Source organism: Jatropha curcas, chromosome 2, assembly GCF_041381405.1.
Source record: "Jatropha curcas cultivar XTBG-Jc1 chromosome 2, XTBG_Jcur_1.0, whole genome shotgun sequence".
Taxonomy (NCBI): Eukaryota; Viridiplantae; Streptophyta; class Magnoliopsida; order Malpighiales; family Euphorbiaceae; genus Jatropha; species Jatropha curcas.
The window spans coordinates 27667557-27695068 of record NC_143152.1 but is presented as its reverse complement, the minus strand read 5'-3'; the positions used below and the strand labels follow the sequence as shown (position 1 = coordinate 27695068).

The window sequence follows — 27512 nt, the reverse complement described above, 5'->3', positions numbered from 1 at the left end:
TGGCACGAGATATTCAGATTCGTGTTCATTTAACGATCCACAAACCTGATTAATCCCCACTCGCTTTCGAAGGTAAAACCGCTGGTCGGGGAGAATTCGCACTGTAAAAAATAAACTCATGACCTAAGCTATAGTGATCAACCTCGCAAATGTTTTTTACCAGGCAGCTATCCATCAGTTTCAATTAATTATTGATATACATGAACAATTATTCCTTTTCAAATATCTAGATGTAATAGGTAAATCAACCCAAATAATAATAAAAATTAATAATTCAGAAACAAGTTGCACATTGGTTATATAAATAAAGAAAATAAAATGGAAATATAGTGTCACTTTCAGAGCAACAAATTTTTAATTAGTTTGTTTTATTTCTTATAGCCACTTCAAATACGCAATTATAGGTTATATTTTTCTTTTTATTTTATTTTTGCTGGTACCTTAAATTATAAAGTTGACAATTATGGGCAAATGGCTTCAAGCCACAAAAAATTGGTAACATATAAAATATGCTTTGATATATGCCTTCAATTATATTATGTAATATTTTTTTTTTTAGGGATAATTTGTTTACGTTAAATTCTGAATATTAAATTTAAATTAAAAATAAAGTAAATTAAATGATTAAAAAATTATAATAAAAAGCTCATCGTTAAATGATTAAAAAGTAGTATATAATATAATCTAATAATTGTATGAGTTGTTTTATTTTTTCATCTAATAAGTTATCAATTTAATTAAGGCTCAAAACATAAATTCACCAATATACTTTTGATAAAAAACCTTGCGGGTATAAAATTGTGCCTATTAAACATATTAATTGATTCATCAAATTGAATCTTTTAATTTATAAAATTGAATTAATAAAATACTTATTTGATAATTTAAAAATGAAATAATTATTATTTCAAATGCTATATTACATATAAAAACATATGATAAATCTAGATTGAAACTTTTTTATTCAGATTAAATTTAGATAAACTTTTTGTTGATTTAGCTCAATGAAAATAATAAATAACGCATTTGCTATTATTTATCATTAATTTTTTAATTTGGTAACAGTTATAGGAGATATTTGTAATTAATGAGGATGCATTAATTTCCAAATATGAACATTTCTTTGTTAATGATATATATAAATATATGAATTAAACTACGGAATCAAATGTGTACCTCATAATATTAAAAATTTAAATTTTGATAATTCTTTATTTTAAAATATTTTTAAAATTACCTTGTACCTGTAAATGATTATAAATGATAAAATAAATTACCAATATATCACTTTTAGATGTCGCAAACGAGTGTGAAAGGGAAGAATAGAGTGAGAACAGAAGCATGGCTTCTATTCATTAGTATCTACAAATAGTACTTCTCCATATGTGATGATGATGACACGTAATTTGTTTTTTTGAAAAGATGATGACACGTAATTAGATAAGAATATATAAAATTTATATTAATACGTTAACAAAACCATCAGCTCTTCGGGGGTCCAATTAAAATCTACCCCCTTAACAATTATTTGCCTCTATCGATTTTTTTTTTATTAGGTGCTTTTGTAACCGGGAGAATTTAAATATTAGACTTTTCATTCCTATATAAAAAGAAATAAACAAAACCCCTTAAAAAAATAAATAAAAGCATTAATTAAAAATTTTAGACACGTAATCCATTGGAGGCAAAAATAATAATGACTCAAGTAATATAAATATTAATAAAATTTATATAATCTAAATTATAACATAAATCATCACTTTCGGATAACATGACTGAAAAATAGTTTTTTACTTTTAACTCGTCATCCACGTCAATTTCTTTTGGTAAAAATTTAATTTCAAATATGATAATAGCTATTTGATTGCTACCGTGATTTGAAATTCTGATTTTTTTTATAAATTAAAATCATACACTGAATGTCAGTTATTTAAAAAATGTTGTTAATAAAATAATATTTAGTTTATCAACTTTTAATTAAAATAAAAAATATAACAGCTTAATTTAAAATATCTCCAAACAATAATGTGCATGACTATTTTGGAATAGAGCTATGTATATATGTGTATGTATAATCAAATGGATAAATAGTAAATACATAAATCGTGACCTTAAACTATTATTTTAATTCATTAAATATTTTAATTTATAATATATATATATATATATATATATATATATATATAACAAAATTTAACTTATAAAAAATATTTTATTCAATGCTTTAATCAATAAAATTGGATTGCTTATTAAATATTTTAAAAACATGAAAATTCGCTTATTATATTTTCTAGAAATTTTTTATACTTTTAAAGTTATGAATTTCTGAATATTACATATCTCTTCACGTTGATGGTAACAATAATTTGAGAGTTTTTAACTTTTATATTTAAAATATTGATAGATGATTATTATAATTTTTAAAACAATAATTTTCATATTTTTTACATATAAAACAAGTGTTTGGTCGATTTAATTTTATAAGTTGAAATATATAGTAAATTTTATAAATTAAAATATTTAATAGATACAATTTTATAAATTGAAAGGTTTAATGGACCAAAATAAAATAAAGGGTGCTGTAAAATTTTCTAAATAAAATACAAGAGTAAATTTAATTATTTAACCAAAAATAATTATTTTAAATAGTTATACTACCTATATATTAAATGAATAAATTTTATATGAAAATTAAAAAATCTAAAATTATTGTTTTTTTTTACATAAAAAGGATATTGTATTAATTAGAAACAAGCTTAGAGTTTACAATTTTCTCAACACATAAAAGGAATAACTTTCCAATTACGTGCCTCCCTTGCAAGAGTATGGGCACAAATGTTTGCTTGCCTTTAAACCCAACAAATAGAAATATGTCCCAATTGATGCAAGTACCAATCTAAAATTATTGTTTTAATTCAAAAAATTGTGCAATATTATTAAAATTTATAACAACAGAGGTTACTGTTAAAATTTAGTCCACCAAAAACATATTTGGTTGTGAATGAATAAGTATTCATGGAAATATAATTTTCGAACAGTACATAAAATACGTATGTTTAGTTTACATTTTGAATTCTACTTCCCATGAAATAAATCATCAATTTTTCTTACACAAGATCGGGAAATAACTTATTTAGGGATGACTAGAAAAATTATACTTTTTTAATTAAATACAATTAATTTACCAACTCATCCTATTATCTAAATACACTTAAATTTACATTATAGATATTGTTGTCTTTTAAAATTTGAGGGCAATTCTTCAGGAGTTAATTTATATACCAAATACGTTAAAGTAATTTTTTTGAAAGTATACTTTTTATAAAATATGACGGATTACATAATTTAATTTTTGAATTTTTTTTTTTTAAATTGGATACCTTCAAACGCCATATTCGGTATTTTTACCATCCTAAGTTCGCTTTTTATAATAATCTCACATCTCTTTAAATTAAAAAAAAAATTTAAAAATTTTTGGCTATACGCAAAGTTATGTTTTTTCAATATTAATTTTTGAAATAATTTTTATTGTTTTTAATTATTCAATTAATATTTAATTAATATAATTTTATAAATAGAGAAATTAAATGTGTCAAATAAAGTATTTTAAATATTTAACTTCATTAGTTAAAGTATTATAATGAAATGAAAGAAAAATTGAAGATATCAAAAAAAATTTTATAAAAAATATAAAGGTGATTTTATATATTTGAATTTCGAAGTCTAAAAATATAATTTCACCAAAATATAGGATTTTGAACCAAACTAGGCGTAAAAGCGGATATTGATGCATTCATGAGTAGGCAGCAGACTGCGGTTACAGTTACAGTACCCACCACCAACAGCAGTAGTAATAAATTTCTCATTGGACTCCGTCAAATTGCGTCACCTTCATTTCATCGACCTGGTAGCTGGGACCGGATAGAAACGTTTTTCTCCTGTAACTCCCGGCCATCACCATAACCTTTTCGTCTCTTTATTAATAATAATCTCTGTTTCTTTTCTCTTTCGTACAATTCCTCTATTTCTCCAAACAATTTGATTTAACAGGCACTTACTCTATCTCTCTCTTCAGATTCTCCCCATCTTTTAATTTCTTGAATTTCTTTCTCCATTTTACTTCTTGGAAAGCAATTCCTTTTAGGTTTGCTCTCATCCACAAATGGTGCTATCAAAACGTAGCCATAGGTTTTTCAAGTTTAGATCTCCAATCTATTTTCTGTCATCATCTTCTTTTGGATTATTTCTTGGTTTATAATCTGAAACAATCCTCTCCAGTCTCCACAACCAACCAATTTTTGAATTTTCTAATTACCTTAGTGGTTGAGAAAAAAGAACCACTGCACAACTCTTTAATTTAGATTCTCTCCACCATCTCTACAAAATATCTGCTTATTTCTGATTGGCGTATAAGACAGATGATTGCCAAGAAGTTCTACTACGAGTTTGCACGTGCAGTTGTTGTTGAAATGGCTTGGATTATGCTATGTGTGGACTATTCCAGGCTTTTTTGGTTATTGTTTGGTGTTTTTTCTTATGAGAATCACGAAGGAAAGCCTCGGATTATCTAGCACCAGCTTTGGCTTTCTATTCGCCTTATTATACAGTGATCAATACTAGATATATAGTAGGTAATTAGCGCATATATTTATATTTTCTTTATAGACAGAGTGAAAATTTCTGCAGTTTTCTGCTTTGATTAATCTCTTAGCCATGTATAAGACGCGACTAAGAGGGTGTATTGATGGAGCAAAGGCACAGCTTGGATATGTTGAAACAGATCCTTCTGGTCGCTATGGACGTGTAAGTTTTTCCTCTTTTCTTCTTGTTCTGCAACTGTCATTAACTTTAATTTCTTGTTTGGTTAATTATGAATTTGCATGCAATTGGATTTAAATTTTTTCTCTTAATTCTGGGACATGGTGATTAATGCAAAACACTGTGAGAAGAATTGAAGAAAAGAAACTTAATTGTAGCTTATCCCATTTGGAATTTCATTAATAAAAAAAACGTTGAACTGTGAAATTTACAAACAAGAACTAGTATTGGATTCATTTAAAAGGCAAGTGGACAAGCCAGTTATTGTTAATGGGAAAAAGGGAAAGAAAAAGTTAAAGTTGGAAACAGGGATGTGAGGAAGTCTGAGACTCCATTTCATTGGAAATGTCAAATTTTTTTATTTTTTTTATTTTTTTTATTTTTTTGTTTCAGTATTAGCTCATACATAACCAAAAATAAGTTTGGACTTTATAATAATAATTTAATAATATAGACATGCAACTAGTTAAGAATAATTATGAAAATTAAGCTGAATATTATGTTTATTTTTTAAAATTTTGAACATGTTCACATTTTTTAATGCAGCTAACCTGAGTTAACCGTAACTACTCTTTTATTAAAATGAAGTTGCTGGCCTTAGATTTTAATTTTGGAACTCTGCAGCAGAAGTATTACATTGCTCCTGCTAATTTGGTCAACGGTCCTTGGATCTAGGCTTTTGTCTGATGGATGATGAAGCACTATTTCTAAACCCAACCTCTGCTTCTTCAATTATACAAGAGACACTACTCAATTTGATTGGACCTTATAAACTCTCCTATTCATTTTAGCTACTCTTTATATATTTATCCCAAAAATAAATCTCATGTGGCAGCAAGTACTTAGTCCACTTATATATGTAACCCAAAGTTATACAATTACAACTACCAACTGCTCTCTCTTTTTCTTCTTATATGCTTGAGTTGTACTCCAATGAACAAAAAAAAAGTCAATTCAAAAACACTTTCTTGTGCGGTAAAGAATAGTATTTTGAGGAAGGGGACTCAGTGGTGGTGATTCTATAGTATAGACCTTAAGTTCTGTTCTGATAATGCTAATAACTATAATAAACTAATGATGCTAATAAATTATAAATAGACTATGTGTTCTGCAACAGCATTAAACATTAGAATGCAATGAGCATATTGCCGTTTTGACTATGGCCTATCAAACACACTGCCCGATTTCATTTACTTCCTGGAAACATATTTGCATCAGTAGCACTAGAAAAGGTTCAGTTTGGTATTTGCTGCATGTTATTGACTCATTTACCAAATCATGTTCAATCAATTACACATGAATGAGGGGAAGTTTCAGCCACTGGGCCAATAATTCAGTAATTAAATGAAGCAAAGAAAAATAATGGGATATAATAGAATTTACAGATGCTTGGACACCTGCATACCCTCATATATTAGAAGGGCAAAAAAACGAAACAAAGAAAGATAATGGCACTCTTTCGGAATTTACTGGTGCTAGTATACTACAAAAGCAAACCTTGATGATTTGTGTCTATGCATCTAAGGGCCTTTGTCCATATTTTGATGCAGTTCAGAGAAATTCTTGGTAAAGGAGCCATGAAGACAGTATACAGGGCATTTGATGAGGTTCTTGGAATGGAGGTGGCATGGAATCAAGTGAAGCTTAATGATGTTTTAAATTCACCAGAGGAGTTGCAGCGACTATACTCTGAGGTTCACCTCCTTAAGAACCTCAATCATGACTCCATCATAAAATTCTACACATCTTGGATTGACGTCAATCGAAGATCCTTCAACTTCATCACTGAAATGCTGACTTCAGGCACCCTAAGAGAGTAATGAAAACAACAGATAGCCTTGTAGTGACACTTTTTAATCCTAAAATTAGTTTAATTGAGTGAGTTTGAATGTAATATGCATTTGAATGTGATGCAGGTACAGAAAGAAATATCAACAAATAGATATTCGAGCAGTAAAGAACTGGGCACGCCAAATCCTCCATGGACTTGCTTATCTTCATGGCCATGATCCTCCAGTTATACATAGAGATCTCAAGTGTGATAACATTTTCATTAATGGCCATCTTGGCCAAGTCAAGATTGGTGATCTCGGCTTAGCAGCTATTCTTCGTGAATCACAACATGCTCACAGTGTCATAGGCAATCAATCTTTCTTCTTTCTGGATTACATACAAGTAATTTTGATCTCTCAAGAATTTGAACTTTTGGCTTCTGATTGAAATTTTCAGGTACCCCAGAATTTATGGCACCGGAATTATATGAAGAGGAATATAATGAACTGGTGGACATTTATTCCTTTGGCATGTGCGTGCTGGAAATGCTCACTTCTGAGTACCCATATAGCGAGTGTTCGAATCCTGCTCAAATATACAAGAAAGTGACTTCGGTGAGTTGTTCACTATCAGTTGTTAAAACTATTAAGTTGCAAGATGACCCCCAAAAGAGAGACTGAGGACAACATGTGATTTTCTGCTTTATGACTTGTCAGGGAAAATTACCTGAGGCATTCTACAAAATTAAAGATATCGAAGCCCAACAATTTGTGGGGAAATGTTTAGAGACTGCTTCAAAAAGATTGCCCGCATGGGAGCTCTTGTTAGACCCATTTCTAGCTTCTGATGAATCGAAATGGCTGCCTGCCATCAAACCTCCATTTCAAAGCTCTTCTCCTAATGGAACAGAAGAGATCATTCCATCTTTGTTGACTGATCCAACCAAGGCCACAGAAATGACTATCACGGGTAGCATGAATGCTGAAGATGACACGATTTTCTTGAAAGTGCAAATTTCTGACAAGGATGGTATGCACATACTCATTCACATTACATGAATGAATCAGATTTCTTAAAGTTTTGGTAACTATAATATAAGGTTAATCATGTCTAAGATACATCTGATGATTTGTTGGATTGATCATTTTGATGTTTTTATTTAATTTGTTTGCTTTTGCCAAGTTCAGGTCACACAAGGAACATATACTTTCCCTTTGACACCACGAGTGACACTGCAATTGAAGTTGCTGTGGAGATGGTGAAAGAATTGGAAATCACTGACTGGGAACCATTGGAGATTGCTGAAATGATAGAAGAGCAGGTAACATCTTTAATTCCAAGCTGGAAACAGTGGGGTTTCTCCCAAGTACAGCAGCAGCACAGCTTTAATTATGATGATGATGATGATGATGGAACCCAACCTACTTTCTGCTCCATCTCTTCGCGTTCTTCCTCCCAGCCTTCGCTTTTGGCTTTAAGCTCATCCTGCAAGAAGCACCATCATCCTGGAAGCAACCAAGATTGGCTTCAAGGTACATAATGTACTTTTGACGACCATTTAGAGCATTTCAAGATAGAATACTAAATAAACATGTGGCTTTTGCAGGAGAGCCATTTATGAATGATGATGCGAGTTCTCAAAGCTCTTTCAACTCCTTCAATTACTCCAATATAAATTACTGCTTAGGCAATGAAGATAACTGTGGCACTAGTTTCAGAGGGGGAGAGGTTCTCTCCTCTACAAAGTTCTGTCCTGATGATAGCTTGTGTGCAAAACAATACAGAAAATGTACGAATTCTGGGGAATGCAATAACTCAAATCCCCAGAGGAAGCTAAGCAGGATTCGGTCACTCGTTGACATTCGTAGCCAGATGTTGCATCGATCACTGCTGGAGGAGTTACACAAAAGGAGATTGTTCAAGACTGTTGGAGCTGTCGAAAATATTGGATTTCTTGATCCTGGTTTTCCAGATGATAATGATGAAAAGCAGAGGTTTAAATGGTGAAAACTTCCGATGTAATCTAGTAATGGTAATCTTAATTTCTATTGTAAGTAAGCTTTGCAGTGTGTTTTCTAAGCAATGCTTGTAAAAATTGTAAACCCTTCAAAGGTCTTGAATTTAGTTGAATCAACTAAACAATTTCGACCAAAAATAAAAACCATTGTCCTTCTGGATGTACCTTGCGAGATGGAGAAACTCGGTTATTAATTTATTCAATAAATTTTTAACTTCAGTGTCATTTTTAACTTGATGTCTTTCAAGATAATAATTTATATATTTTGATATTAGTAATAATCAAGCTATTGAAGCATTAAATGATGAACGAAAATGTAATGTAAATTTGGTATATTCATTGGCCTAATAGGAATCACTTAAGTTTAGCAATATTAATTATTTTACTGGCTGTTTTAGTAGTTAATTGTAATTATAAAAAATAAAATTTAGTCTTTTTATAATACCGCCTTAGTTTTTCTTTATTTTTAGTATGTAACTCACCATTTCAATTTAAGTTAAACCCTTTAGTAGGATAAATCCTATTTTTTTTTAAAATATAATTATTGATAATAATATTAAGAATTACAAAAATTCGTACAGATCATGCATAGAACTCTACGATAATAGAATTCGTTGATCTTTTAACAAACTAAAAGAAATCATATTCTTTTGAACAATAAAACTGAAATTAAAAAATATAATATTCGATCTTCTGCTTTGATTTGTTTTTAACAAAAGATATAAATCTTCATAGTTCGTTAAGTGATTTGGATTACAAAATAATAACTCTTATGGATCTTCTGTACCTGGATTGTTTTTCCAAGGATTTGCAACATATAACAAACACAGATAAGTTTATGCTATGCCTCAATAGTCTCAATGGAGAAATGTGACGCACTACCAGACTTCATTCATCGAAGATTCACACTTGAAAATCAAGATCTAAAGTCTTCAACCAAATAAAATCAAATATTATATTATTTTAATTAGTAATAAACCCTCGCAATGAAGGGACTACCCTCATAAAAAAGGGAGAAAAAACTCTAAATATGGAGACAAAATAACATTAACAAAAAAAAAAAATCTATTATTGAAAAAATATATCTGAATTTATTAGAGTGAATAAAAGATGAAAAGCAAAAGGAAGTGAAGCAAAAAAAAAAAAAAAAAATAGAAGGTAGGAGGTAGCGGCTACGGCTGATAAACAGCGGTAGCCCCAAAACAAAACTAGGATTTAAAGATTAGAGAAAAAAAGAGAAAAAATTTCTTTCTTTCTTTTATCGATTAACTCGTAAATCCTAAATTTTGAATATTTAATCTTCCATATAAGTTGAATATGCAGTTTACTTCAATGAAAATTTTCACTAAAAATATAATTACTTTAATGAAACTTTTTACTAAAAATATAATATACTTTTGCTGATCCAATTATCTGTTAATTCTTCCACTTGGCTAATTCAAAGGTCCCTTAATTATTCTGTTTTTTCTTAAAAAGACGGGAATGACTTGGGAGACTCGGTGTCTAACTCCAACACTGTTCTGTTTCAGAAAAAGCAAAAGATGAAGTGGAAGTCAGACCATGGACTACAAATTGCATTGGAACCTCTCAAAGATCCATCATTTGTCCATCCTTATCCGTCCGTGGGCTCAACCGCAAATTAGGGCCTCGTATTCATGATTTCTCTTCTATTTAGCCTACTTCTCCTCTTCTTTTCATTTATTTTTTAAATCATTTCGGATATAATTGGGAAGGAGATATTTTCAATCTATTTATTAATTTTCAGTATTGAAGGCTAATGAATGGAACTTTATGATAATAAGGGTGGGTGCTTGACATTGACTATCTTTACCAGTCATGTTATAAGCAGTAAAGGAGTTAGGAATTAAAGTTAAAGGATTTAAAAATTTTCAAGAATTAAAAGATGACGAAAATTGAAAAATTTATTATTTTAAAGAGTAAAATGAAAAATTTTAAAATTTTATGAGATAATTCTTAAAAAAAAAATTTAATTAGGGGTTGGTGCGGAGGCCGCCACCCCTAGATCTCCTAGCTCCATTAGTGGTTGTAATGTAAATAAAAATTAATGTAAGTTAAAGTGATTAATTTTTTACTTTTTATAAAAATTATAATCAATTTAGTAATTAATTAAATATTATTCATATAAAGTGGCAGCCGTGCTCCCCCTAACCCAAAATTTTTTTAAAAATTATTTCATAAAATAATAAATTTTTAATTTTATTCTTTAAAATAGTACATTTTTTTAAATTTTATCCTCTTTAAGAAAATGTTATTAATCCGCTTAGCTTTGATTTCTAGTTACGGTCCTCACAATTTGTTACAACGGACTCACTTACTAGTTAGTCTATCTAGTCTAGTCCTAAAAGTACAAAAGCCCAGTTCATATTTCCACATCATCCTTTGGGCCCATTATAGCTGATCTCATCCGACGTGTCGTCCTATCGATTACAAAAGAGGACGTGCCAACGACGGAAAAACGTGTATACCCAATGGGCCCTTTTAGGTATTTGAATCAATCAAAGCAAACAAGCTTTCAAAAAGTGGCTTTAGAGCTAATAACCATAAACCAAGCCCACCACCTTCTTCTTCTTCTTCTCTCCTCTTCCTTTGTTCATTTCACAATACGCAACAATGCCTCTTCTACGCAATTCCAGTGAATTAACGCTCTCGGCTCCGCCTCCATCTCCGATCCCCACCGCCAAAGGATCGCGTTCAGCCGCCAATGAATCATTGTCTCAGTACCTTCTAAAATCCTTTGCTCTCCCAGAACTTTCCCTTCCGGAAGCCCACCTTCCTCTCGATGAGACTCATCATATTATTCCAGAGGAAATCGATTACAGATCTTTAAAATCGGGAGACTATGAGACAATTGATCGGCTCTTCAGGTCTGCCAAGGAATTCGGAGTTTTTATGATCACCGACCACGGCATTTCTAGTCCAGAGTTGCAATTGCTGCTCAATGAAGCCGATCGGGTTTTCCGAGATTTAGTGCAGGCAGATATGGGATTTCCTGGAGATTTCGGAGAGCTTAATAAGAACAAGAAGCAGATTGCGTGGGTTCGTTCCGGAAAGGGAAGAATGAAATGCGTGCGAGAGTACTTCGTGCACGAAAGATATCAGGATTTTAGGTAAACTTTCTTTTCGGATTGTCCGATATATCGGTTTCATTAACTCGGAAATTGATTTGAAAATGAGTAAAATATGGTTAGATCCATACTTATATTTAAATTATCACTTAAACCTTTTTATATTTGAGAAATCTTTTTTATATTTGAAAGATAAGACGCTGTTTAACTTACACTTTATCTTGTTATTGAGCATATTTCGAAAACACTTTTTGTCAGAAAGATCAAATAATGAAACGGAAACGGAAGTATAAATTTAAAATGTCACAGTGATTTGAATACAATATAAGGACTCAATTGTATTTTTAGTCTTTGAAAATTTGATTGGTTACTATTTTAGTAGATGGTTGCTAATTGGGCCTTAATGAATGTAGCCCACCTATTTTGGACCTGCCTTGCTTCCTCATGTGCTGCCTTGCTTCGGTGATAAAATTTGTCAGACTTCAAAATTTTTAAAGACAGTTTGACACTTCATTGAACGTCACGTAGTTACTTCTTAAGTAGTAAATTTTTTTTTTTCAAAGGAAGAAAACTCTTAAATAGTAAATAAATTAAGCATCAATCTCAAATCAGTTGCGTCAGCTATAGGAAATCCAAGAAATGTTAATGGGATTACTGACTTGTTCACTGATTGCAAATCAAAATTTAACCCGGAAAAGTCAATTGTTATATGAATTTGTTTGTAACCTTAGTCATGCAGAACAAACTGAAAATAGATATGTGTATCCTTTAAGGGGTGGTTTCAATGGTAAGTCATGCTTAAGTTTAGTGGAGGATCAAGTTATGGGAAAAAGGTTTGTAGGCAGCTACGAACCTTGAAACAAGAGGTGTCTCGTACCCAAAACAAAAGAAAAAAGGGAAATTGAAAATATTTAATAAATGAAATTCTTGATTTGCTTGTACCTGGTTAAGTTGCGCTTTGAGTTCCCAGAAACAAACAAAAAAATTGGTAGCTTGCAGTTGATGGTAGACAGAGGTAATAATTTTTGTAGCTTGCAGCTGGTGAAGGAGAAAATGTTGTATTTTTTTTTATTTTTTTATTTTTAAGTATAGATAACAATAAATGTGGTTAACATATAATTTTCTGAATTTGCAGCGAAATGATGGAGAATATTGCAAGCAAACTTGATGCAATTGCTGAAATATTGTGTAAAATATTTGTAGAAAAAATAGCTACACTGCAATTTGGAAAGAAAATTAAAGGGAAAGAGTCTATCCTTAGTTTATATAAATACAACAACAATTACAAAACGGAAAAGACTTCTTCTCCACCGAATGAAAGAAACAGCAGAACTTGTGATCATACATTGTGCCTTCACCTTCCTGCCACAGAGTCTCAATTTTTTGTCCAGTCTGCAACATGTCCTTTCTCTTTTGATGCAGACCTAGACTCCATTGTTGTCATTGTAGGACAACGAATTGAGGTAACCTAGTTCCACCTCCCTTTTCTATTCTTTCATTTTATTCTCAATGGGTAAATTATCTTCACAGTCACTAGACTTTGCACTGGATTTCATTGTGAACCAAAACTTAATTTGTTGCTATTTGGTTATTAATATTTTATTCTGTCATCCGAAAATTTGATGTGGCACTCCATTCAAGATTGATCTTCATAGGGAGAAATAAAAAGAAATTTAGAGTTTTTCCTGTCCTTTAGGGTCTATAATTGCTTAATATGGCGAAATTGTATATACTTTCATTACTGGACTCTTGCTGAAACCTGGTGATGATATCATAATTGCATAAAATCAGTGTATGACTAAAATGTGCAAATAAAATGTAATCTAGTGCAAATTTTAGTGACTTTTTTTCATTATTGGCACCAAGTGGTTGTGAATTGCGTATTCGTGCTGTTGTGTTATGGTATGAAAAAGATAGTGACAAAAAAAAAAAATTGCATATGGAAGTGGAGTTGCATACCAGCTACGTATTGTCTAGTTTCATAGAAGGCACATATGTGAAATGTGTAGAAACCAGAAAGTAACTATTTTTTTGCCCTAATCACACAGGAATGGAGCATGGGTGATTTTAGATGTGTTTGTGAGGAAGTAATTTGTGAGCCGAACTTTGAAGGAAGCCAAAATCCTTTCTCTATAGAGCTCAAGTGCTTGTCTTTAAATTTTGATCCTGATTCTTACAAAAATTGTAAGACAATCTCTATAAGGGATCAAATACTTATTGTGCTAGTTATTGCTTTCTTGTGCAAAGTTTTTGTTTTTTTACATTCATGATTTATTGCTTTTTATTTGGTGATAGATGCAATTTTTCTTAGAAAAAGAAAAAAAAATGATATTTTTTTTACACAAGTTTGTTTGATGTACAGTTGCGTTGGAAAAGGTAAAAGAGTTTGATGTAAGGGAATGTTATATACACACAAATAGAATTTATAGTGTGCAAAAATAAATGGAAAAAAAAAAAGCTTGTACTTTTTTTTTAACTGGCATGTAATACAGTAATACTACTTGATATGAATAAACTAGCTTGTACTTCTTTTTTTTAACTGGCATGTAATACAGTAATAATACTACTTGATTTGAATAAACTAGCATGTATTTTTACTGTTGTATCTTTTTCTCCATCTGAATTTTATTTATGGATATATGGTTTTCTTCAGAACCCATTAAGGGCAAAATTGTTAAAATTTTTGTCTGATGATTATTTTTAGTTTTTTTTTACTGTTCTTCACTATGTTTGCTTTTCTTGTAAATGATAGTTTCCAGTGGCAAAGTCACACTGTGAGGAATAATCCAGGTATTAATTAAATCCCTCTATATTCCTATTTTTGACTATTTTACCCATGCTCACGTAACTAAGGGTTAGCGTACAATAAAAGCTATTAATCCAATGATTACTTCCTAAATCATTTGAGGGCCGGGTGGGTCTTATTCAAAATTATCTTTCAAAGATTTTGTTTTAACAATTGATTAGGTTATATTAGTGTTTGACAGCAAGAAGCTTCAGGTTGTCAATTGTCACTCTATAAAATATAAAATTGACAGTTTTTTTACTGTGGGTGTGACAACTTCCTTGGTATAGTTAGTTGAGATATCACTTTTTAGACCCAACATAAAATCTAAGGATACAACAATTCAAGATCTCTCTTACGCTTACTTTCTTTCAACGGCTGTAATAAAACCTCATGTTCCTTTCATCAAAGGGGGGAAAGAAAAGAAGAAAAAAATTCCTATCATTTAGTGCTAAATGATAAATAAATCTTCGATTAAGATTTTGGATATGTAGTCACATTTCCATCGAATCCATTGTGTCTGCGACCACCTTCACCTCCTCTTCTACAACTATATCATCAAAAAGTCTACCCTAATTATTAAATCTGTAGTGGTCGGTTCTTTATTTTTATTTTGTATAATGCTAATTGACATACGTTTGTAGCAGAATTTTGTACATAACTTTACGGTACTTGCCTTAAAATCCTCAACTATTCTATTCACAACTTGATCGATGATGATAGTTTGCCTATTTTTCATACAAGTTGATCATTAAAATACATATAAATGGTTTTGGTTTTTTGGGTAATAAACCCTTCTTTATATATAAGCTTAATTCAGGTCGTTTGAGATTGAAACTTGAATGTTTGCACTTTGTCAAAAATTACATCATACTTTTAATTAATTTGATTAAGAATAGATTACATTTGTGTTTTTCTTTTTTTTAACTAATAAATAATATGTTATATAAATTATTGGGAAGTGGATTGATTATTCAGAATCTAATATGGGTTGTGAAAAGAATGTGAATGAGTTATATAAAATAGTATGTCTTTGTAAAATTGCTACGTTTTTGTGAATGATTAATTCCTATTTAACTAATAAAAAAATATGGGAATCAAAACTTAATTCTTTTTAAGGAAAATCTTAAATTATTTAAATAATTACAACCTAAAAATTTATGTTATTATTGTTAAAGCTTATTAATTTTAAAGTAAAAATAATAATTGGAGAGAGTTAAAATAAAAATATATAGAAAGGAAAAGAAAAACCGTAGAGTAAAGAAACAAAAAGGCACAGAGTAAAGTGGATAGGATAGTAGGGCTCACATCACACCGACGGATTTGTAATAATAATAATATTGTCGATTTCTATCCGTGAGTTCCGTTGAGGCAAAAGGGAAGTATTGATTTCGTCTTTACTGCTGGCGTTTTGCGTAAACGTAGAAACAAACTTAGAATAGCGACATGCGCACATGAGATGAGAGTCGGCCAATTTTACTAAAATGCACACTCTAAACTATTTTCAGATTTCCCTAGATTTTTTGTCTCCCACACGTGCATCCACCCCCCCATTTCTCTCCTTATTTTTTCCTTTTCTTTTTTTTTTTTTACATGAAAAGAGAAAATATTTGCTATTCTTTATTTTTATTTCTAATAACTTTCTGCACAGATCAAAATATAATTATTTTTTAATGAAGTGTTGATATTATTTTTGGAGCTAACGTATCTGTATATTCTTAATTTTGACGGTTTTTAACTTTATCCTATTGATTACTTTTCCATTTTATCTCAATTTTGACAATTTTTAATAATAGCAATCTCAACTCCAATTAATAATGAAAATGCAAATTAAAAAAAGTTTCAATACGTTCCTCTCATTTTTATTTCTAAAATTCATTTTTGGCCAAATGATTAATCTTTTAGCAAAAATATTTTGCGATAAAATTAACATGAACTATTGATAATTGCGATTCAAAGAATATTTAAAGAAACCCTAAAATATTGGAATGATTTGAGAGGAATACGACTAATGAAATATCTAAAATGATGCCAGTTTTAATAATCTCTTTCAATATCTAAAAACTACGTTTAGAACATAAAACAACATGGATTAATGTCGACTCAAGATTATAAATGGACCTTATTGAAAGTTCTTTTTAGTTTATAATTTCATTTGAAATTGGAGTAAGTTTACAGAAAAGTTAAAATAGAGTGAAATTGCTAAAATACTCAAACTTTGAAATAGTCTAATATATTAAGCTTTATTTTTAAATGTGCTAAAGCCATAATTCATCTAAACTACAATATAATCTCTATAAATTAAGATTTGATTAAATAATAACCTTTATTAGTATGATATCTTTTATATCGACTTGCATTAATGTCAATAAATTTATAAAATATTAATTTTCGAAAAGCACTTACATAATTATATGTCTTCAATTAACTAACCATATATGTCCTGATCAATCTTCTTATATTTTTTAAAAGATCTAGAGTGTAGATATTCTATCAAAAGTAAGGTATCGTCAATACAGTAAATGTTATTCAAAGCGAAGGGAAGAGTTATCCTTATTGTGTATTCCACATGTTCTGCCGATGCATTGGACCTTCAATATATATATATATATATATATACACACATGGTTTCATTTATATTATATTTATTAAAATCACAAACATAATTAAATATGATAAATAATTAAAAAATAACTTCATTCAAACTTGAATTCTTTAAATGGGTTAAATTCTCGAATAGCAATAAAAAAAAAAAATTGAAGATTTGGTGATGTTTTGAAGACTTTCTTGTACGTAACAGAATCTAAAATTATTTTATCATCCTCAACTTCATCATCAACAAGATTTTCAATGATATTGAACACAGTTTCTTCTGGACTTTGATATATTCATTTATTCTTTATGTGATATAATAATAGCTCAATTTGATTGTGAGATGAAAATTAGAAAATACTTCTAGAACCGTAAATTTTATTAATTTATTGATTTATTTACAGTGAAAAATAACACAAAAAAATATGAGCTATTTAGACAGACAAATTAACTACTATTTTAATAATAATAATAATAATAATAATAAAAGAATCAAACATCTTAAATTAAGAATGTAGTTTATTATTTTGACATAGAGAGGGCATAACCTAATTTTAAAATATGGGATGAACTTTAAGGATTGGTTGTCATTTTCTTCGGTGCAATGAAAAGGATAGCAAAAAAGAAAAGTGAAAGTAACTACAGCAACATAAAATATATACCCAATTAAGCAAAAATGAGAAAAAAAAAAAGAGTTTGAACAGTGGTGACACACACACGTGCAAGATTTTGGTTAGAAATAAGAGTATGTTTGTGCAATAATTGTTACAAAATAGATAGGGCTGTAGCCACCTAGTTTGTTTCATTTGGGTCAGCTTCAGAATCAGACTCAGAAATGTGAAATGTATTTGTAGTAATATAGCAATTGACAACGTCCAGAATCTCCGGATATATGTTGGTCGTTTGGTCTACCTTCCCGCCACTTTTTTTCAGTTCTTCTTTGACTTTCCTCTCCGCTCCCTCCGCTTCTCGCCGACACACTCCTTAAATTACCCAACAACACTACCCAGAGATGCCTTCCAAGTCCTTACAAGCTTTCTGGGTTTTTTGTTTTTAACGGTTAAGTTGAACTTCAATAAAATTGTAGTAAAAGAAGCTTAAAATATTCAGTGTAAGCCAAAAAGGGGCATAAAATTAATGATAAAATACCTACAGAGTAACAACTCGAGGAAGACAAGGCCTCATGGCCTCTTAATTATTATCAATAAGATTTGGATGAGTTAGGTTAGAAATAAAAACACATTCTACCCCACTTTTGTGGGTCCAGTATTTTAGGTGTAATAACCCATTTGGTTTTCAGATTGAAATTGCTTCGAAATATCAATTTTGAACCGGATTGAAATCAGAGGATCAGATTTTAGACTCTCCTCAAATTTTCGACACAATGGGTCTGTTCCGTAAAATTAGCTCTTTTGATAGCAATTAAGTGTTTTAATAATGTTTGGTTATTTTAGTAACTAGTAGCTGCATTTTTGGTAGCCGTTAAATATTTTAGTAGCATTTAGTTGTTTTATTAGCCAACAGTTGTTTGAGTAACTTTTCATAAAACGCTAAAACTTAAACATTATAGAGATTAACCTTTTATAAAACACTGCTTTTAATATTTAAAAGCTAAAAAAATATGCACATTAAGAAAGATTTTCATTTTTTCTTTGCGCCTGTCGAGCGTGAGATTTGGCGAGGTTTATATTATTAGAATATTTTTTAAAAAAGAAAAGAAAAATATTGGATAATATTTTTCATATAAAACTTAATTATCTTTTTTTATTTTTAATTTCTTCATCATTTTTCTCTGCAATTTAGTGAGTACCCATTATTAAACCCGTTTAATAAAGTGAGTATTTAAAGATTATATTTGTATCGTACCTGTATTTATTATGAATAATAATTTCAATACATCACAAATCCATTTATAATTACTAATATCATTTTTAAACAGATGGATCGAAAATGGTACTTTAAAATACCCATAACACAGCTTCTATCCCTATTATATCTCCTACCTGGAACCATCGGTTTATTAAACCAAGATTGTACTTTTCTACATTCCAAGTTATCTTATCTTTTCTTAATCAAACATGCTTTAATCTAAGCAAAAAGCAAATAGATATTGAGTATGAAAGTTTGTTTTTTTTGTCCTTATTCGGGTCTTTCAAGTCAAAATAGAATATGTTATTATGTTGGTGGTTACAGAATTTGAAAATGGGGTTAAGATGCCAAATTGCTATATTTAAAACCATTCCCTTCCAGCTGGGTTTCTACTCAACGGCTATTAAATAAATAATCACTTGTTCATCTTCCTACAAACAGTATCAACCCAAACAAATATATGCTTCCTCAAATTACTACCGCTTTTTGTTGACCCTAACTTAATTTTTGGACCTCAAAAAGCCATGCTCAAAGACCCTAAGTTAATATTTGTTGACCTCTCTAAGTAACATAGATGTATTATTGAAATTGAAGCAATTAATTTTAGGTTAGGCCTAACCTAATTATAATAATGTGACCATTATTGGTATGGACTGAATAGAAAAGATGTAACTATTATTTCTTACAGCTATGGATGAACATTGAGATCATCACTCACAGCTGTAATGATATTGTCCCATTCTTTGGTTAATAGGGATATATGTCATAAGCTGAACTTGTAATTATTCCACTTAATTTCAGATCTTGAAACAAAAAATAAAAAATAAAAATAAAAATAAAATTGTAAAAACTTTCATTATCAATAGAATTCAAATATGAGAACTTTCGCTATTTATTTCAACTTGCTCTAATATCTAAGGTCTACTTATTAGATTACATAGAAATAGGCATCCATTAATTGGTTTTATAATTGCAAAACATATGAGAGTCAATGGCTTAGAGGTTTTAAAAAGTAAATACTGTGGGTGTGAAAACCGCAAACTTAGGGAGCTTTAAATGCTAAATTAAAGTGAGAATCCAATTTTGTTTGGTATGTCAATAAGCATGAAACTCCTTGTCCAAGAAAGAGACAACACCAAAGCATCCATGCTTTTCTAATCAAATATTTTTCTTTTTTTTAATGCAAATTATACAATTTTTTGATAACACAATCATTTCTGACCCTTGATTCTCTTTCCATACAAAATCTGAACCCTTTAGTAAGATGGTGCGCATGGGTCTCCCTTCCAGAGTCCTACTTCTTGCTTTGCTTGGTCTTCTTGTACTGTCTATTAAGGCTTTGAAAGTGAAATTCAGCTTTTTACTTCTCCTATGCATACTTTTACTTTTTGAGTGAAGAAAATTCAAAATCAGAAAAAAAAAAAAGGGAAAATCTTTCAACTTTGTTTCAAACTTTGTTAAAATTTAAATTTTTTCCTTTTATTTTTTCATTATTAAGCCGTTGCTCATTACCTTTTTTTTTTAAAAGGTTTTTTTGAATTAAAAGCTACCTTCTTTCTTCTCTTGAAAATGGAGTGTACTGGAATCTGAATTTGCTACCTAGAGAAAGAGTTCTAGATATTGAAGAAGAAACATCAAAAACTGAATCTTGTCCTTAAAGGGTGTCTTCTTTTGGAGTAAAAACTGTAGTTTGAGACTTTGAGTCAGTTGCTGTTCCTTGGCCCCCTCTATATCAATTTTCATGGCCTTACATCATTCCAATTGGTTTTGTTCATTCAAGCTTCTACACATTCAATTGGGATCTTATTTTTCATTTTTTTTCTTTACAAAATAAAAAAAAAAACCCTTTTCCAATGCAAAACTTTACATTGACAAAACCCCAATTTCTTATTTCTTAAAAAATGCATTTTGAAAAAACTACATGCCAAGGACTTAATGGTTTATGGTGTTAAAATTCACTTCTTGTAACTAATAATATCATATAGTCAAAATAATAAAGTTTGTTGGTTATCAGTAATAATAAAAATATACAATTTATTGAGAAATTTCGATTTAGTAATTAATCCGAGCCAAGTTATTAAAAAAAAAAAAAAAAAAAACCATAAAGTGGTTAAAGAGATTGGTAGCAAAAATGATTCAATCCAAGTGCAGTGGCTTCTGGAAAAGGTAAATATTAAAGAATGGTGTCTATTGCTGAAGAAAAAACAACGTAGGTCCAAATGGCATTGCACTTAAGACAGAGTCAGCAAAATGTGTAACAAGAGTTACAGGCTTTTTGAGCAGTCCTAGCCTAGTCTTTCTACAGTGTAAAAACTATATAAAAAAAAAATCTTCAATCTCCCTCCGTTCTTGAAACAAAATTACTACACTTCCAAGAAAAAAAAAAAAAATTCCATTAGACCCAAAATCTAAAAATTGCTAAAATTAACTATGCTTATTGAATGCTCTGTTTTCACTATTCAAGTGAAATTGAAATTGGATTCATTCACAACATAAACATAAAAGTCCAAACATTCAGATAATTATAATCTAAAGAAGCCCATGATAAAAATATATAATCAACAGGCCATAATTCTTTACACTACTATTGGATTATATAACAAAAAGAAAAAAGATTTTAATTATTTGACAAAAAAAAAAAAAAAAAGAAAATTAAGAAGAAATGATATTAAATTACTTGGACTTATTTTCAGTCAAATCGAACCAGATTTGCTTGAAAACCTTGATAATGAGATCATGGTACTCATTGGAATTTAAAGAAAGATAACAAGCAAGAAGGTCTTCTAGATCTTTAGAAGCTCTGATATTGTTTTCCACAATCATCTCCACCATTGATTCTCTAAAATCTCTTTGAGGATCAAATGAAGATTTAACAATCGCCAAACTATCAGAAAGACTTCTTCTAGAAGCTGTTAAACTCGACGATACACTCTTTCGATGCGCCTGAATTCTCTTGTTAGCAATTCTTGGCGAATTAACACGAAGCTTTAAACCAGGAGAATTTAAAGAATGTCGTCTAAAAGAAGAAGTCGTTTTATGTTCTTTCATGGTTACGCTTTCTTCTTTAACCACTTGTACTGATAAAGAATCATTGGAATTTGTTTCTTGATATCTAGCTGAGCTTTTCCTGTACTTTGTTGTCTCTCTAGTGTCGTTTTTCTTGATTTCTTCAACTTTGTCGTCGAATTTAGCAGCTGGCTTGGTTATAATTGGAGGGAGATCAAGATCAGATAAATCAAGAAGATTATTATTATCATCGAAATTTCTAGAAAAAGATTTTTTATCCACATCTATAATAATATCATTAGAGCTTGACCAAGAAGCCACCATTTTATCAAAAGACTCGGTTGCAAGAACTTGATCGGACCTCAATTGCGGTGGAAATGAGTCATCGGACTCCGGCAAGCTATCAGAACTAGAAGCAGAGTAATCCGGCGGAGAATCTGATGATTTAGTCCAAATGGTGGCGCGGCAGCTACAACCGGCGGAGACAGAGGAGGTGACAAGCTTTTTTGGAGAAGATTTTCTTTTAAGCTGTCTCTGTTTAGAGGATTTTCTCGGCGGTGGAGGGTCATGGAAACAGGTATGGGTTTCGGATTCTGGGTTATTCTGGATAAGTTCTCTAGTGAAGTAATAAGACTTTCTTGGATAAGAAGAGCAGTGGTGGTGAGTTTGTTTTGGTTTGGTTGGCTGTGAAGTTGAGGAAGAAGAAGGAGAAGGAGAAACTAAATGCTTTTTCTTTAAAGAATTAGAATTAGGGTTTCTGGTTTTGCCCATTTCTTTAAGCTTGTAAAACCAAGCATTGGGCATCATATCAGATAATCTAAATCTGTAGTTACCCATCTTTCTTTCTCTGTGTATTATGTGTGTCAGTGTATTGAAACAAAAATTTTGTCCGTCTGTCTGGTTGGGGCGAGAGTGAGTATGTGGCTGAAGATAAATAAATAAAAGGGAGGTTGGAAGGGTGGGGTGGGGTCTACAGTGGGGGAAAGATTTAAAAAAAAAAAAAAAAAAGAGCGGGACCGCGTGGTAAATTGGCTTACTGGTTTCTGACGCTTTAATCACCTAACGAAACAGAAACTTGTTCTGATAGTATGATTGTTTTTTGTATATTTGTTAACAGATTCTTCAATTTATTTTCTGTTTTTGATGGGCTCATATGTATCCGCTCTCGTACTACGGCTAATCAGTTTTCTCTTTTATGCTTATGTGGCATACATGCATATTCTCTTTATATAATCAATTCTTCCTTCATTTCCATAATGAGTTTAATTTTATTATGCCTATTTCTGAGAGGATATCGAGGAAAGGAATTAAACTAGATTTATTGTTTGATTATATATACACTTACCATTATACTTTTTTTTAATGTATATTTCTATTAAATATATTGAATAAACTCAAACAATTGTTTTCGAATAAATTTTTAGTAATTCATGAGTGACTCAATTCATCTATTCTCGTATTTAATAAAAGCCACAAGTTTAAATGTATTAAGTTTGCGTCATATTTTTTTTGTTTCAAAATATAAGTCATTTTTAGGTGATTATTTTGTCTCAAAATATAAGTCGTTTTGAGTGTTTTAAGAAATAATAAATAATATTTTTTTCAATATTACCCTTATTTATATTAGATGCATATACTTTCACAATCGACTATAAAGGATAATCTAGTCAAATTCCTTTTAGTTTTGTTATAATATAGGAGAATTAATTGATTCATTAATTCTTGTGCAAAAACCTTAAATGACTTATATTTTGGGACAAAAGAAGTACTGTGTATAATTTTAATTTCTAGTATATATCACAGTATATTGCACACCAAGGCATAACCTTATGATAAGTGCATACTGAAAGTAGTTCTGGGTTTGAATCCTCTCTCCTAATGCTCAAAAAAAAAAAAAAACAATATATTATGTTACCTCAACAAATAAATACACAATTTAGTTTTTATATTATATTGTATATATTCTATTTTTTGCATAAAAATAACAATTTAATTTTAACAATTTTTAAATAAAATAAGAAAATTAAAAAAAAAAAAAAAACACACTATAAGTCTGCCCTGAAATTTTTACATAAACAAAAGCTTAGGGAATAGGTACTTAAGCCCGGCCCATGCCCCTTGATTATGCATAATTGGTGTTTGAAAACCCAACACTATCTAATAGTCATTAACCACCCTTCCAAATCAACAAATTCTTACTGTTTGCCAAGGAGAAAGGATGCAAGATTGTCCAAACACTCGAGTAAAACAATCATTTCAGGTTAAATAAAATTTAAGAACATAAATACCATACTCAACAAGTATGACTGCTGAATCAAAATGAGTTTTTTTTTTTAATTTTTTAAATCACTGGTATCCAGACCCTATTACCAGAGTTTGATTAAATTTGATTCGAGGATTAGTCACAGTTGAGGCTTTTCACCAATTTCTGTAGATGTGTTAGTGGGTATTTAACCCGAGAGTTCTTTCTACATATTCAGTCTGCGTTGCCAACTGAGCCACGACCTGTAGATAAAATGAATATGTTTATTGAATGGGTGTAAGTTGGTTGGTGCATATCTCATAGATTTTCTGGCTTTATTGCATATCTGCAGCCACTGCATTTCTATATAACTTGTGGAAGATAGAAATAAAAGTGCCCTACAGAGAGCTGAAGAGAAGTAAAGGACACACCTTCAAGCAAGACTTGCACATCTAAATCCAACGTTACAAAATTTTCAGGGGCCCATTATTCATTAATCCTTAGATAGCATTATTATCGTATCTATACACTTGACTTTCCCAAAAGCAAAGCTTGTTGCTTTCCTGTTTTTTGGTGGGTGCATGGAAGATTCTCAAAATATTTCTCATTTTGCATTTGAAAATGAAATGAAAATAAATACTCAAATATATATATATATATATATATATATATATATATATATATATATATTGGTTTCAAAGATTGTCTTTAAAACAAAAGGAGTATTGAGATTAATACCTTAAATTTCTATAATATAAAATGCAGATTCCACTAATGAATTATTAGCCTAATGACTTAAATGAGGTGTTTTAACAGCATGAGCTGGCCAACCCCAACTAGATTGCGGTTGACATAATATTTAACACTCTAAATATGAACTTACTCGGCATTTATAAGGAATAAATGTTAATTTGGTTCCTGAATTTATTTAACAGAATAAAAAATGTCAGATTTTTTATTTTAGACCAATTTAGTTGTTGAATTTGTTTGAAATAATTAATAAAATTTAATTTAATATTTTGGATCAATTTAATTCCTAATATTGTCATAAACTTATTGTTTATCATAAAAATATAATATATACTATAAAAATTAAAATTACAACTATGTCTTTTGATTAAAAAATTAGTTAATAGATATTCTAAAAAAAAAAAACTTAGTTAATAGTAAGTCAAAATACAAAAATATTCTAGTTTTATAAGTAGATATTATCACAGAGCTAAATATTATGTTATTATTTGTATACTAATACTGCAATTTTGTTTCTGCACATATAATTAAATTTAACTAGTTTTTTTATTTGATAATTGGATGTATATATATATATATATATATATACACACACACACATAAAAGTAGATGTAATTTCTGATATGGGTAACGTAGTTTCAGCTATATATCATCTTCCTTAGAAAATAGTAATAAAAATGTTTTAAAATAATAAAATATGATGATTTATACTTTATATAATATATTTTAAAAATTAAAAAAAAAACATTTATATACTTATACGTCGATTCTTCGGTTTGGTTCTAATTTAATTTTTACTAACAAGTAGAACCGGAATTAAAATAATGAATTAATTCTTTCTGTACTAATTCTTTTTGATTTAATATAATTCTTGAGTTCAATTCTAATACTCCAAGAATCATGCACAGTCTTAGATTCTATTATATGCCAAAGAAATATCTTCTTGTTAAAAAAAAAAAAAAAGGAGCATATTGGCCCCTACGCAAAGAGTGGCCCCCTACGCCACTTGTCCCTCTACATATCATAAGCTCAGTATTGTCTCTTAAGGAAAATAATTCTCCCAAAAACAAATCATTAAAAAAAAATTAAAGCAGAAAAAGGAGCAATCTTATCCTATCTTTTTCTTTTCTTTTATTTCCTTTTTAATAAAGATATAATATTACAGACGCTAGCCCAATTTTTATTTTAAAATCATTAATTAATTAGTGAAAAGATAGGAACCAACATACTCCTGCTCTTTTGTTAATTTAGAGAATTGAATTACTGTTCCAGCCATGTGTCCTACAGCAGTATTTTTGGACAACGATAAAAAAGCACCTGACCTGACCCTGAGTTTAAGACAATATGACCTAAAAACTGGGTGAAAACTACAGAAAGAAAGACAATAACCAGATTAAGCAAACTCACAAAATGTACTGAAAAAGGATGAAGGACTACTTCCTAAGAGCATTAAAATCAATTTTGAAATATATCGACCGAAATTACCTAACATGGTTACCCTTCTGCGCCCGACAATATGCTTCTCATATATATCGTTTTCTATTATTCAGGACACTAGCAAGAAATAAATGCTCACCTTAAAAAATTTATAAAAAAAAAAAAAAAAAAAAAAAAAAAACACAGTACTCACCCTGCATAGAGACAAGGTCAAGAACAAAGAACTTAAATTAGCAGTAAGCGAACCTTCCTAACCCTAAAATAATTTCTCATCCGTAAAAAAAAAAATCGATTTGAAAATATTAATCTGCCATACATTCGCTATAACATATAAAGCCAAGAAATTAAAAGTGTCTGCCATCAAAGAAAAGTGAAATGACAATGGAGTTTTGTTCTGTTTTGCACCTGGTCCATGTTATTTGGTTTTCTTTCATTCAGCTTCTTGCTGGAGCGGGACAAAAGAAAAAGGTAGGCGTGTCTAATTGAGTATGTTTGAGATGACGTTTAATTATATGGAATTTCGTGTGATTTAATTTGAGATGACCTTCACTGTTAATTGAGTATGTTTCAGATGATTAACCCTTTGATTAGACGGATTTTTTTTAAAGAAAATAAAATAATTATTGAAAGAAAATATTAATGGAATCAATATTTCACCTCTTTGATTTAAAGACAAAATCTTAAATTTAAATACAAAATAATGGAGGGTAGTGAAAATTTCACCTATTTTATTAAATTCTGCAAATACCCAAAATTAATTAACAAATTTCTAACCCTTTCTTAAATATTTCATTATTTAAGTGAGGATATTATTATTAATTTTCAATAACATTTTATTTCTTTAAAATTTTTTTTTATACTTATATAAGGTATCCAGGCCTCCATTCGTTTTAACAATTTATAAATTTGATTAATTTTTGCTCTCTCTCAAAGGCAAAAGGACTTATTTCCTCTAAAATTTTGCACTATTCAAACAAAGAAAAATAATATTTATTTTCTTTACTTCGTTATATCTAAATATAAAGGTGAAAATTAGAAGGAAAATTGATAATTTCTCATTATTTTCCTATATTATTTTTCTTCTTTTAATATTTTCTTTTCTCTCGCTTCCAAATAAAGGGTAAGGATTTAGATTTA

General features: G+C 29.8%; 3 protein-coding genes across 5 annotated transcripts; 2 read left to right on the top strand and 1 right to left on the bottom strand.

The window, feature by feature from the left end:
* Positions 1–3890: 3890 nt before the first annotated feature.
* WNK5 (WNK family serine/threonine-protein kinase 5) lies at positions 3891–8840 on the top strand. Its single transcript, XM_089717717.1, has 7 exons — positions 3891–4803; positions 6369–6634; positions 6735–6958; positions 7048–7205; positions 7308–7620; positions 7779–8123; positions 8198–8840. Exons 1-7 carry the CDS (start codon positions 4714–4716, stop codon positions 8596–8598), a joined length of 1797 nt encoding a protein of 598 aa, XP_089573843.1. The 5' UTR covers positions 3891–4713; the 3' UTR covers positions 8599–8840.
* Positions 8841–11134: 2294 nt separating this feature from the next.
* Positions 11135–15175, top strand: LOC149498527 (2-oxoglutarate (2OG) and Fe(II)-dependent oxygenase superfamily protein). Of its 3 annotated transcripts, none has more exons than XM_089717719.1 (3): positions 11135–11736; positions 12830–13157; positions 14447–15175. In XM_089717719.1, exons 1-3 carry the CDS (start codon positions 11240–11242, stop codon positions 14477–14479), a joined length of 858 nt encoding a protein of 285 aa, XP_089573845.1. In that variant the 5' UTR covers positions 11135–11239; the 3' UTR covers positions 14480–15175. The 3 variants fall into 3 exon arrangements, with proteins under 3 accessions (XP_089573845.1, XP_089573844.1, XP_089573846.1); XM_089717718.1 differs by lacking the exon at positions 14447–15175 and adding an exon at positions 13743–14299; XM_089717720.1 differs by lacking the exon at positions 14447–15175 and adding an exon at positions 14057–14299 and having other exon boundaries at positions 11136–11736.
* A 6223-nt stretch (positions 15176–21398) lies between these two features.
* On the bottom strand, positions 21399–22798 carry OFP1 (ovate family protein 1). The gene has a single exon (XM_012234308.4). It carries the CDS (start codon positions 22781–22783, stop codon positions 21614–21616), a length of 1170 nt encoding a protein of 389 aa, XP_012089698.1. The 5' UTR covers positions 22784–22798; the 3' UTR covers positions 21399–21613.
* Positions 22799–27512: the final 4714 nt, after the last annotated feature.

Coding starts and splice junctions, on each gene's coding strand:
- WNK5 (XM_089717717.1), top strand. CDS start 4,714: ATGTATAAGACGCGACTAAGAGGGTGTATTGATGGAGCAAAGGCACAG. Junction 4,804..6,368: donor CTTCTGGTCGCTATGGACGT/GTAAGTTTTTCC, acceptor ATTTTGATGCAG/TTCAGAGAAATTCTTGGTAA. Junction 6,635..6,734: donor ACTTCAGGCACCCTAAGAGA/GTAATGAAAACA, acceptor AATGTGATGCAG/GTACAGAAAGAAATATCAAC.
- OFP1 (XM_012234308.4), bottom strand. CDS start 22,783: ATGGGTAACTACAGATTTAGATTATCTGATATGATGCCCAATGCTTGG.
- LOC149498527 (XM_089717718.1), top strand. CDS start 11,240: ATGCCTCTTCTACGCAATTCCAGTGAATTAACGCTCTCGGCTCCGCCT. Junction 11,737..12,829: donor GAAAGATATCAGGATTTTAG/GTAAACTTTCTT, acceptor CTGAATTTGCAG/CGAAATGATGGAGAATATTG. Junction 13,158..13,742: donor TTGTAGGACAACGAATTGAG/GTAACCTAGTTC, acceptor CTAATCACACAG/GAATGGAGCATGGGTGATTT.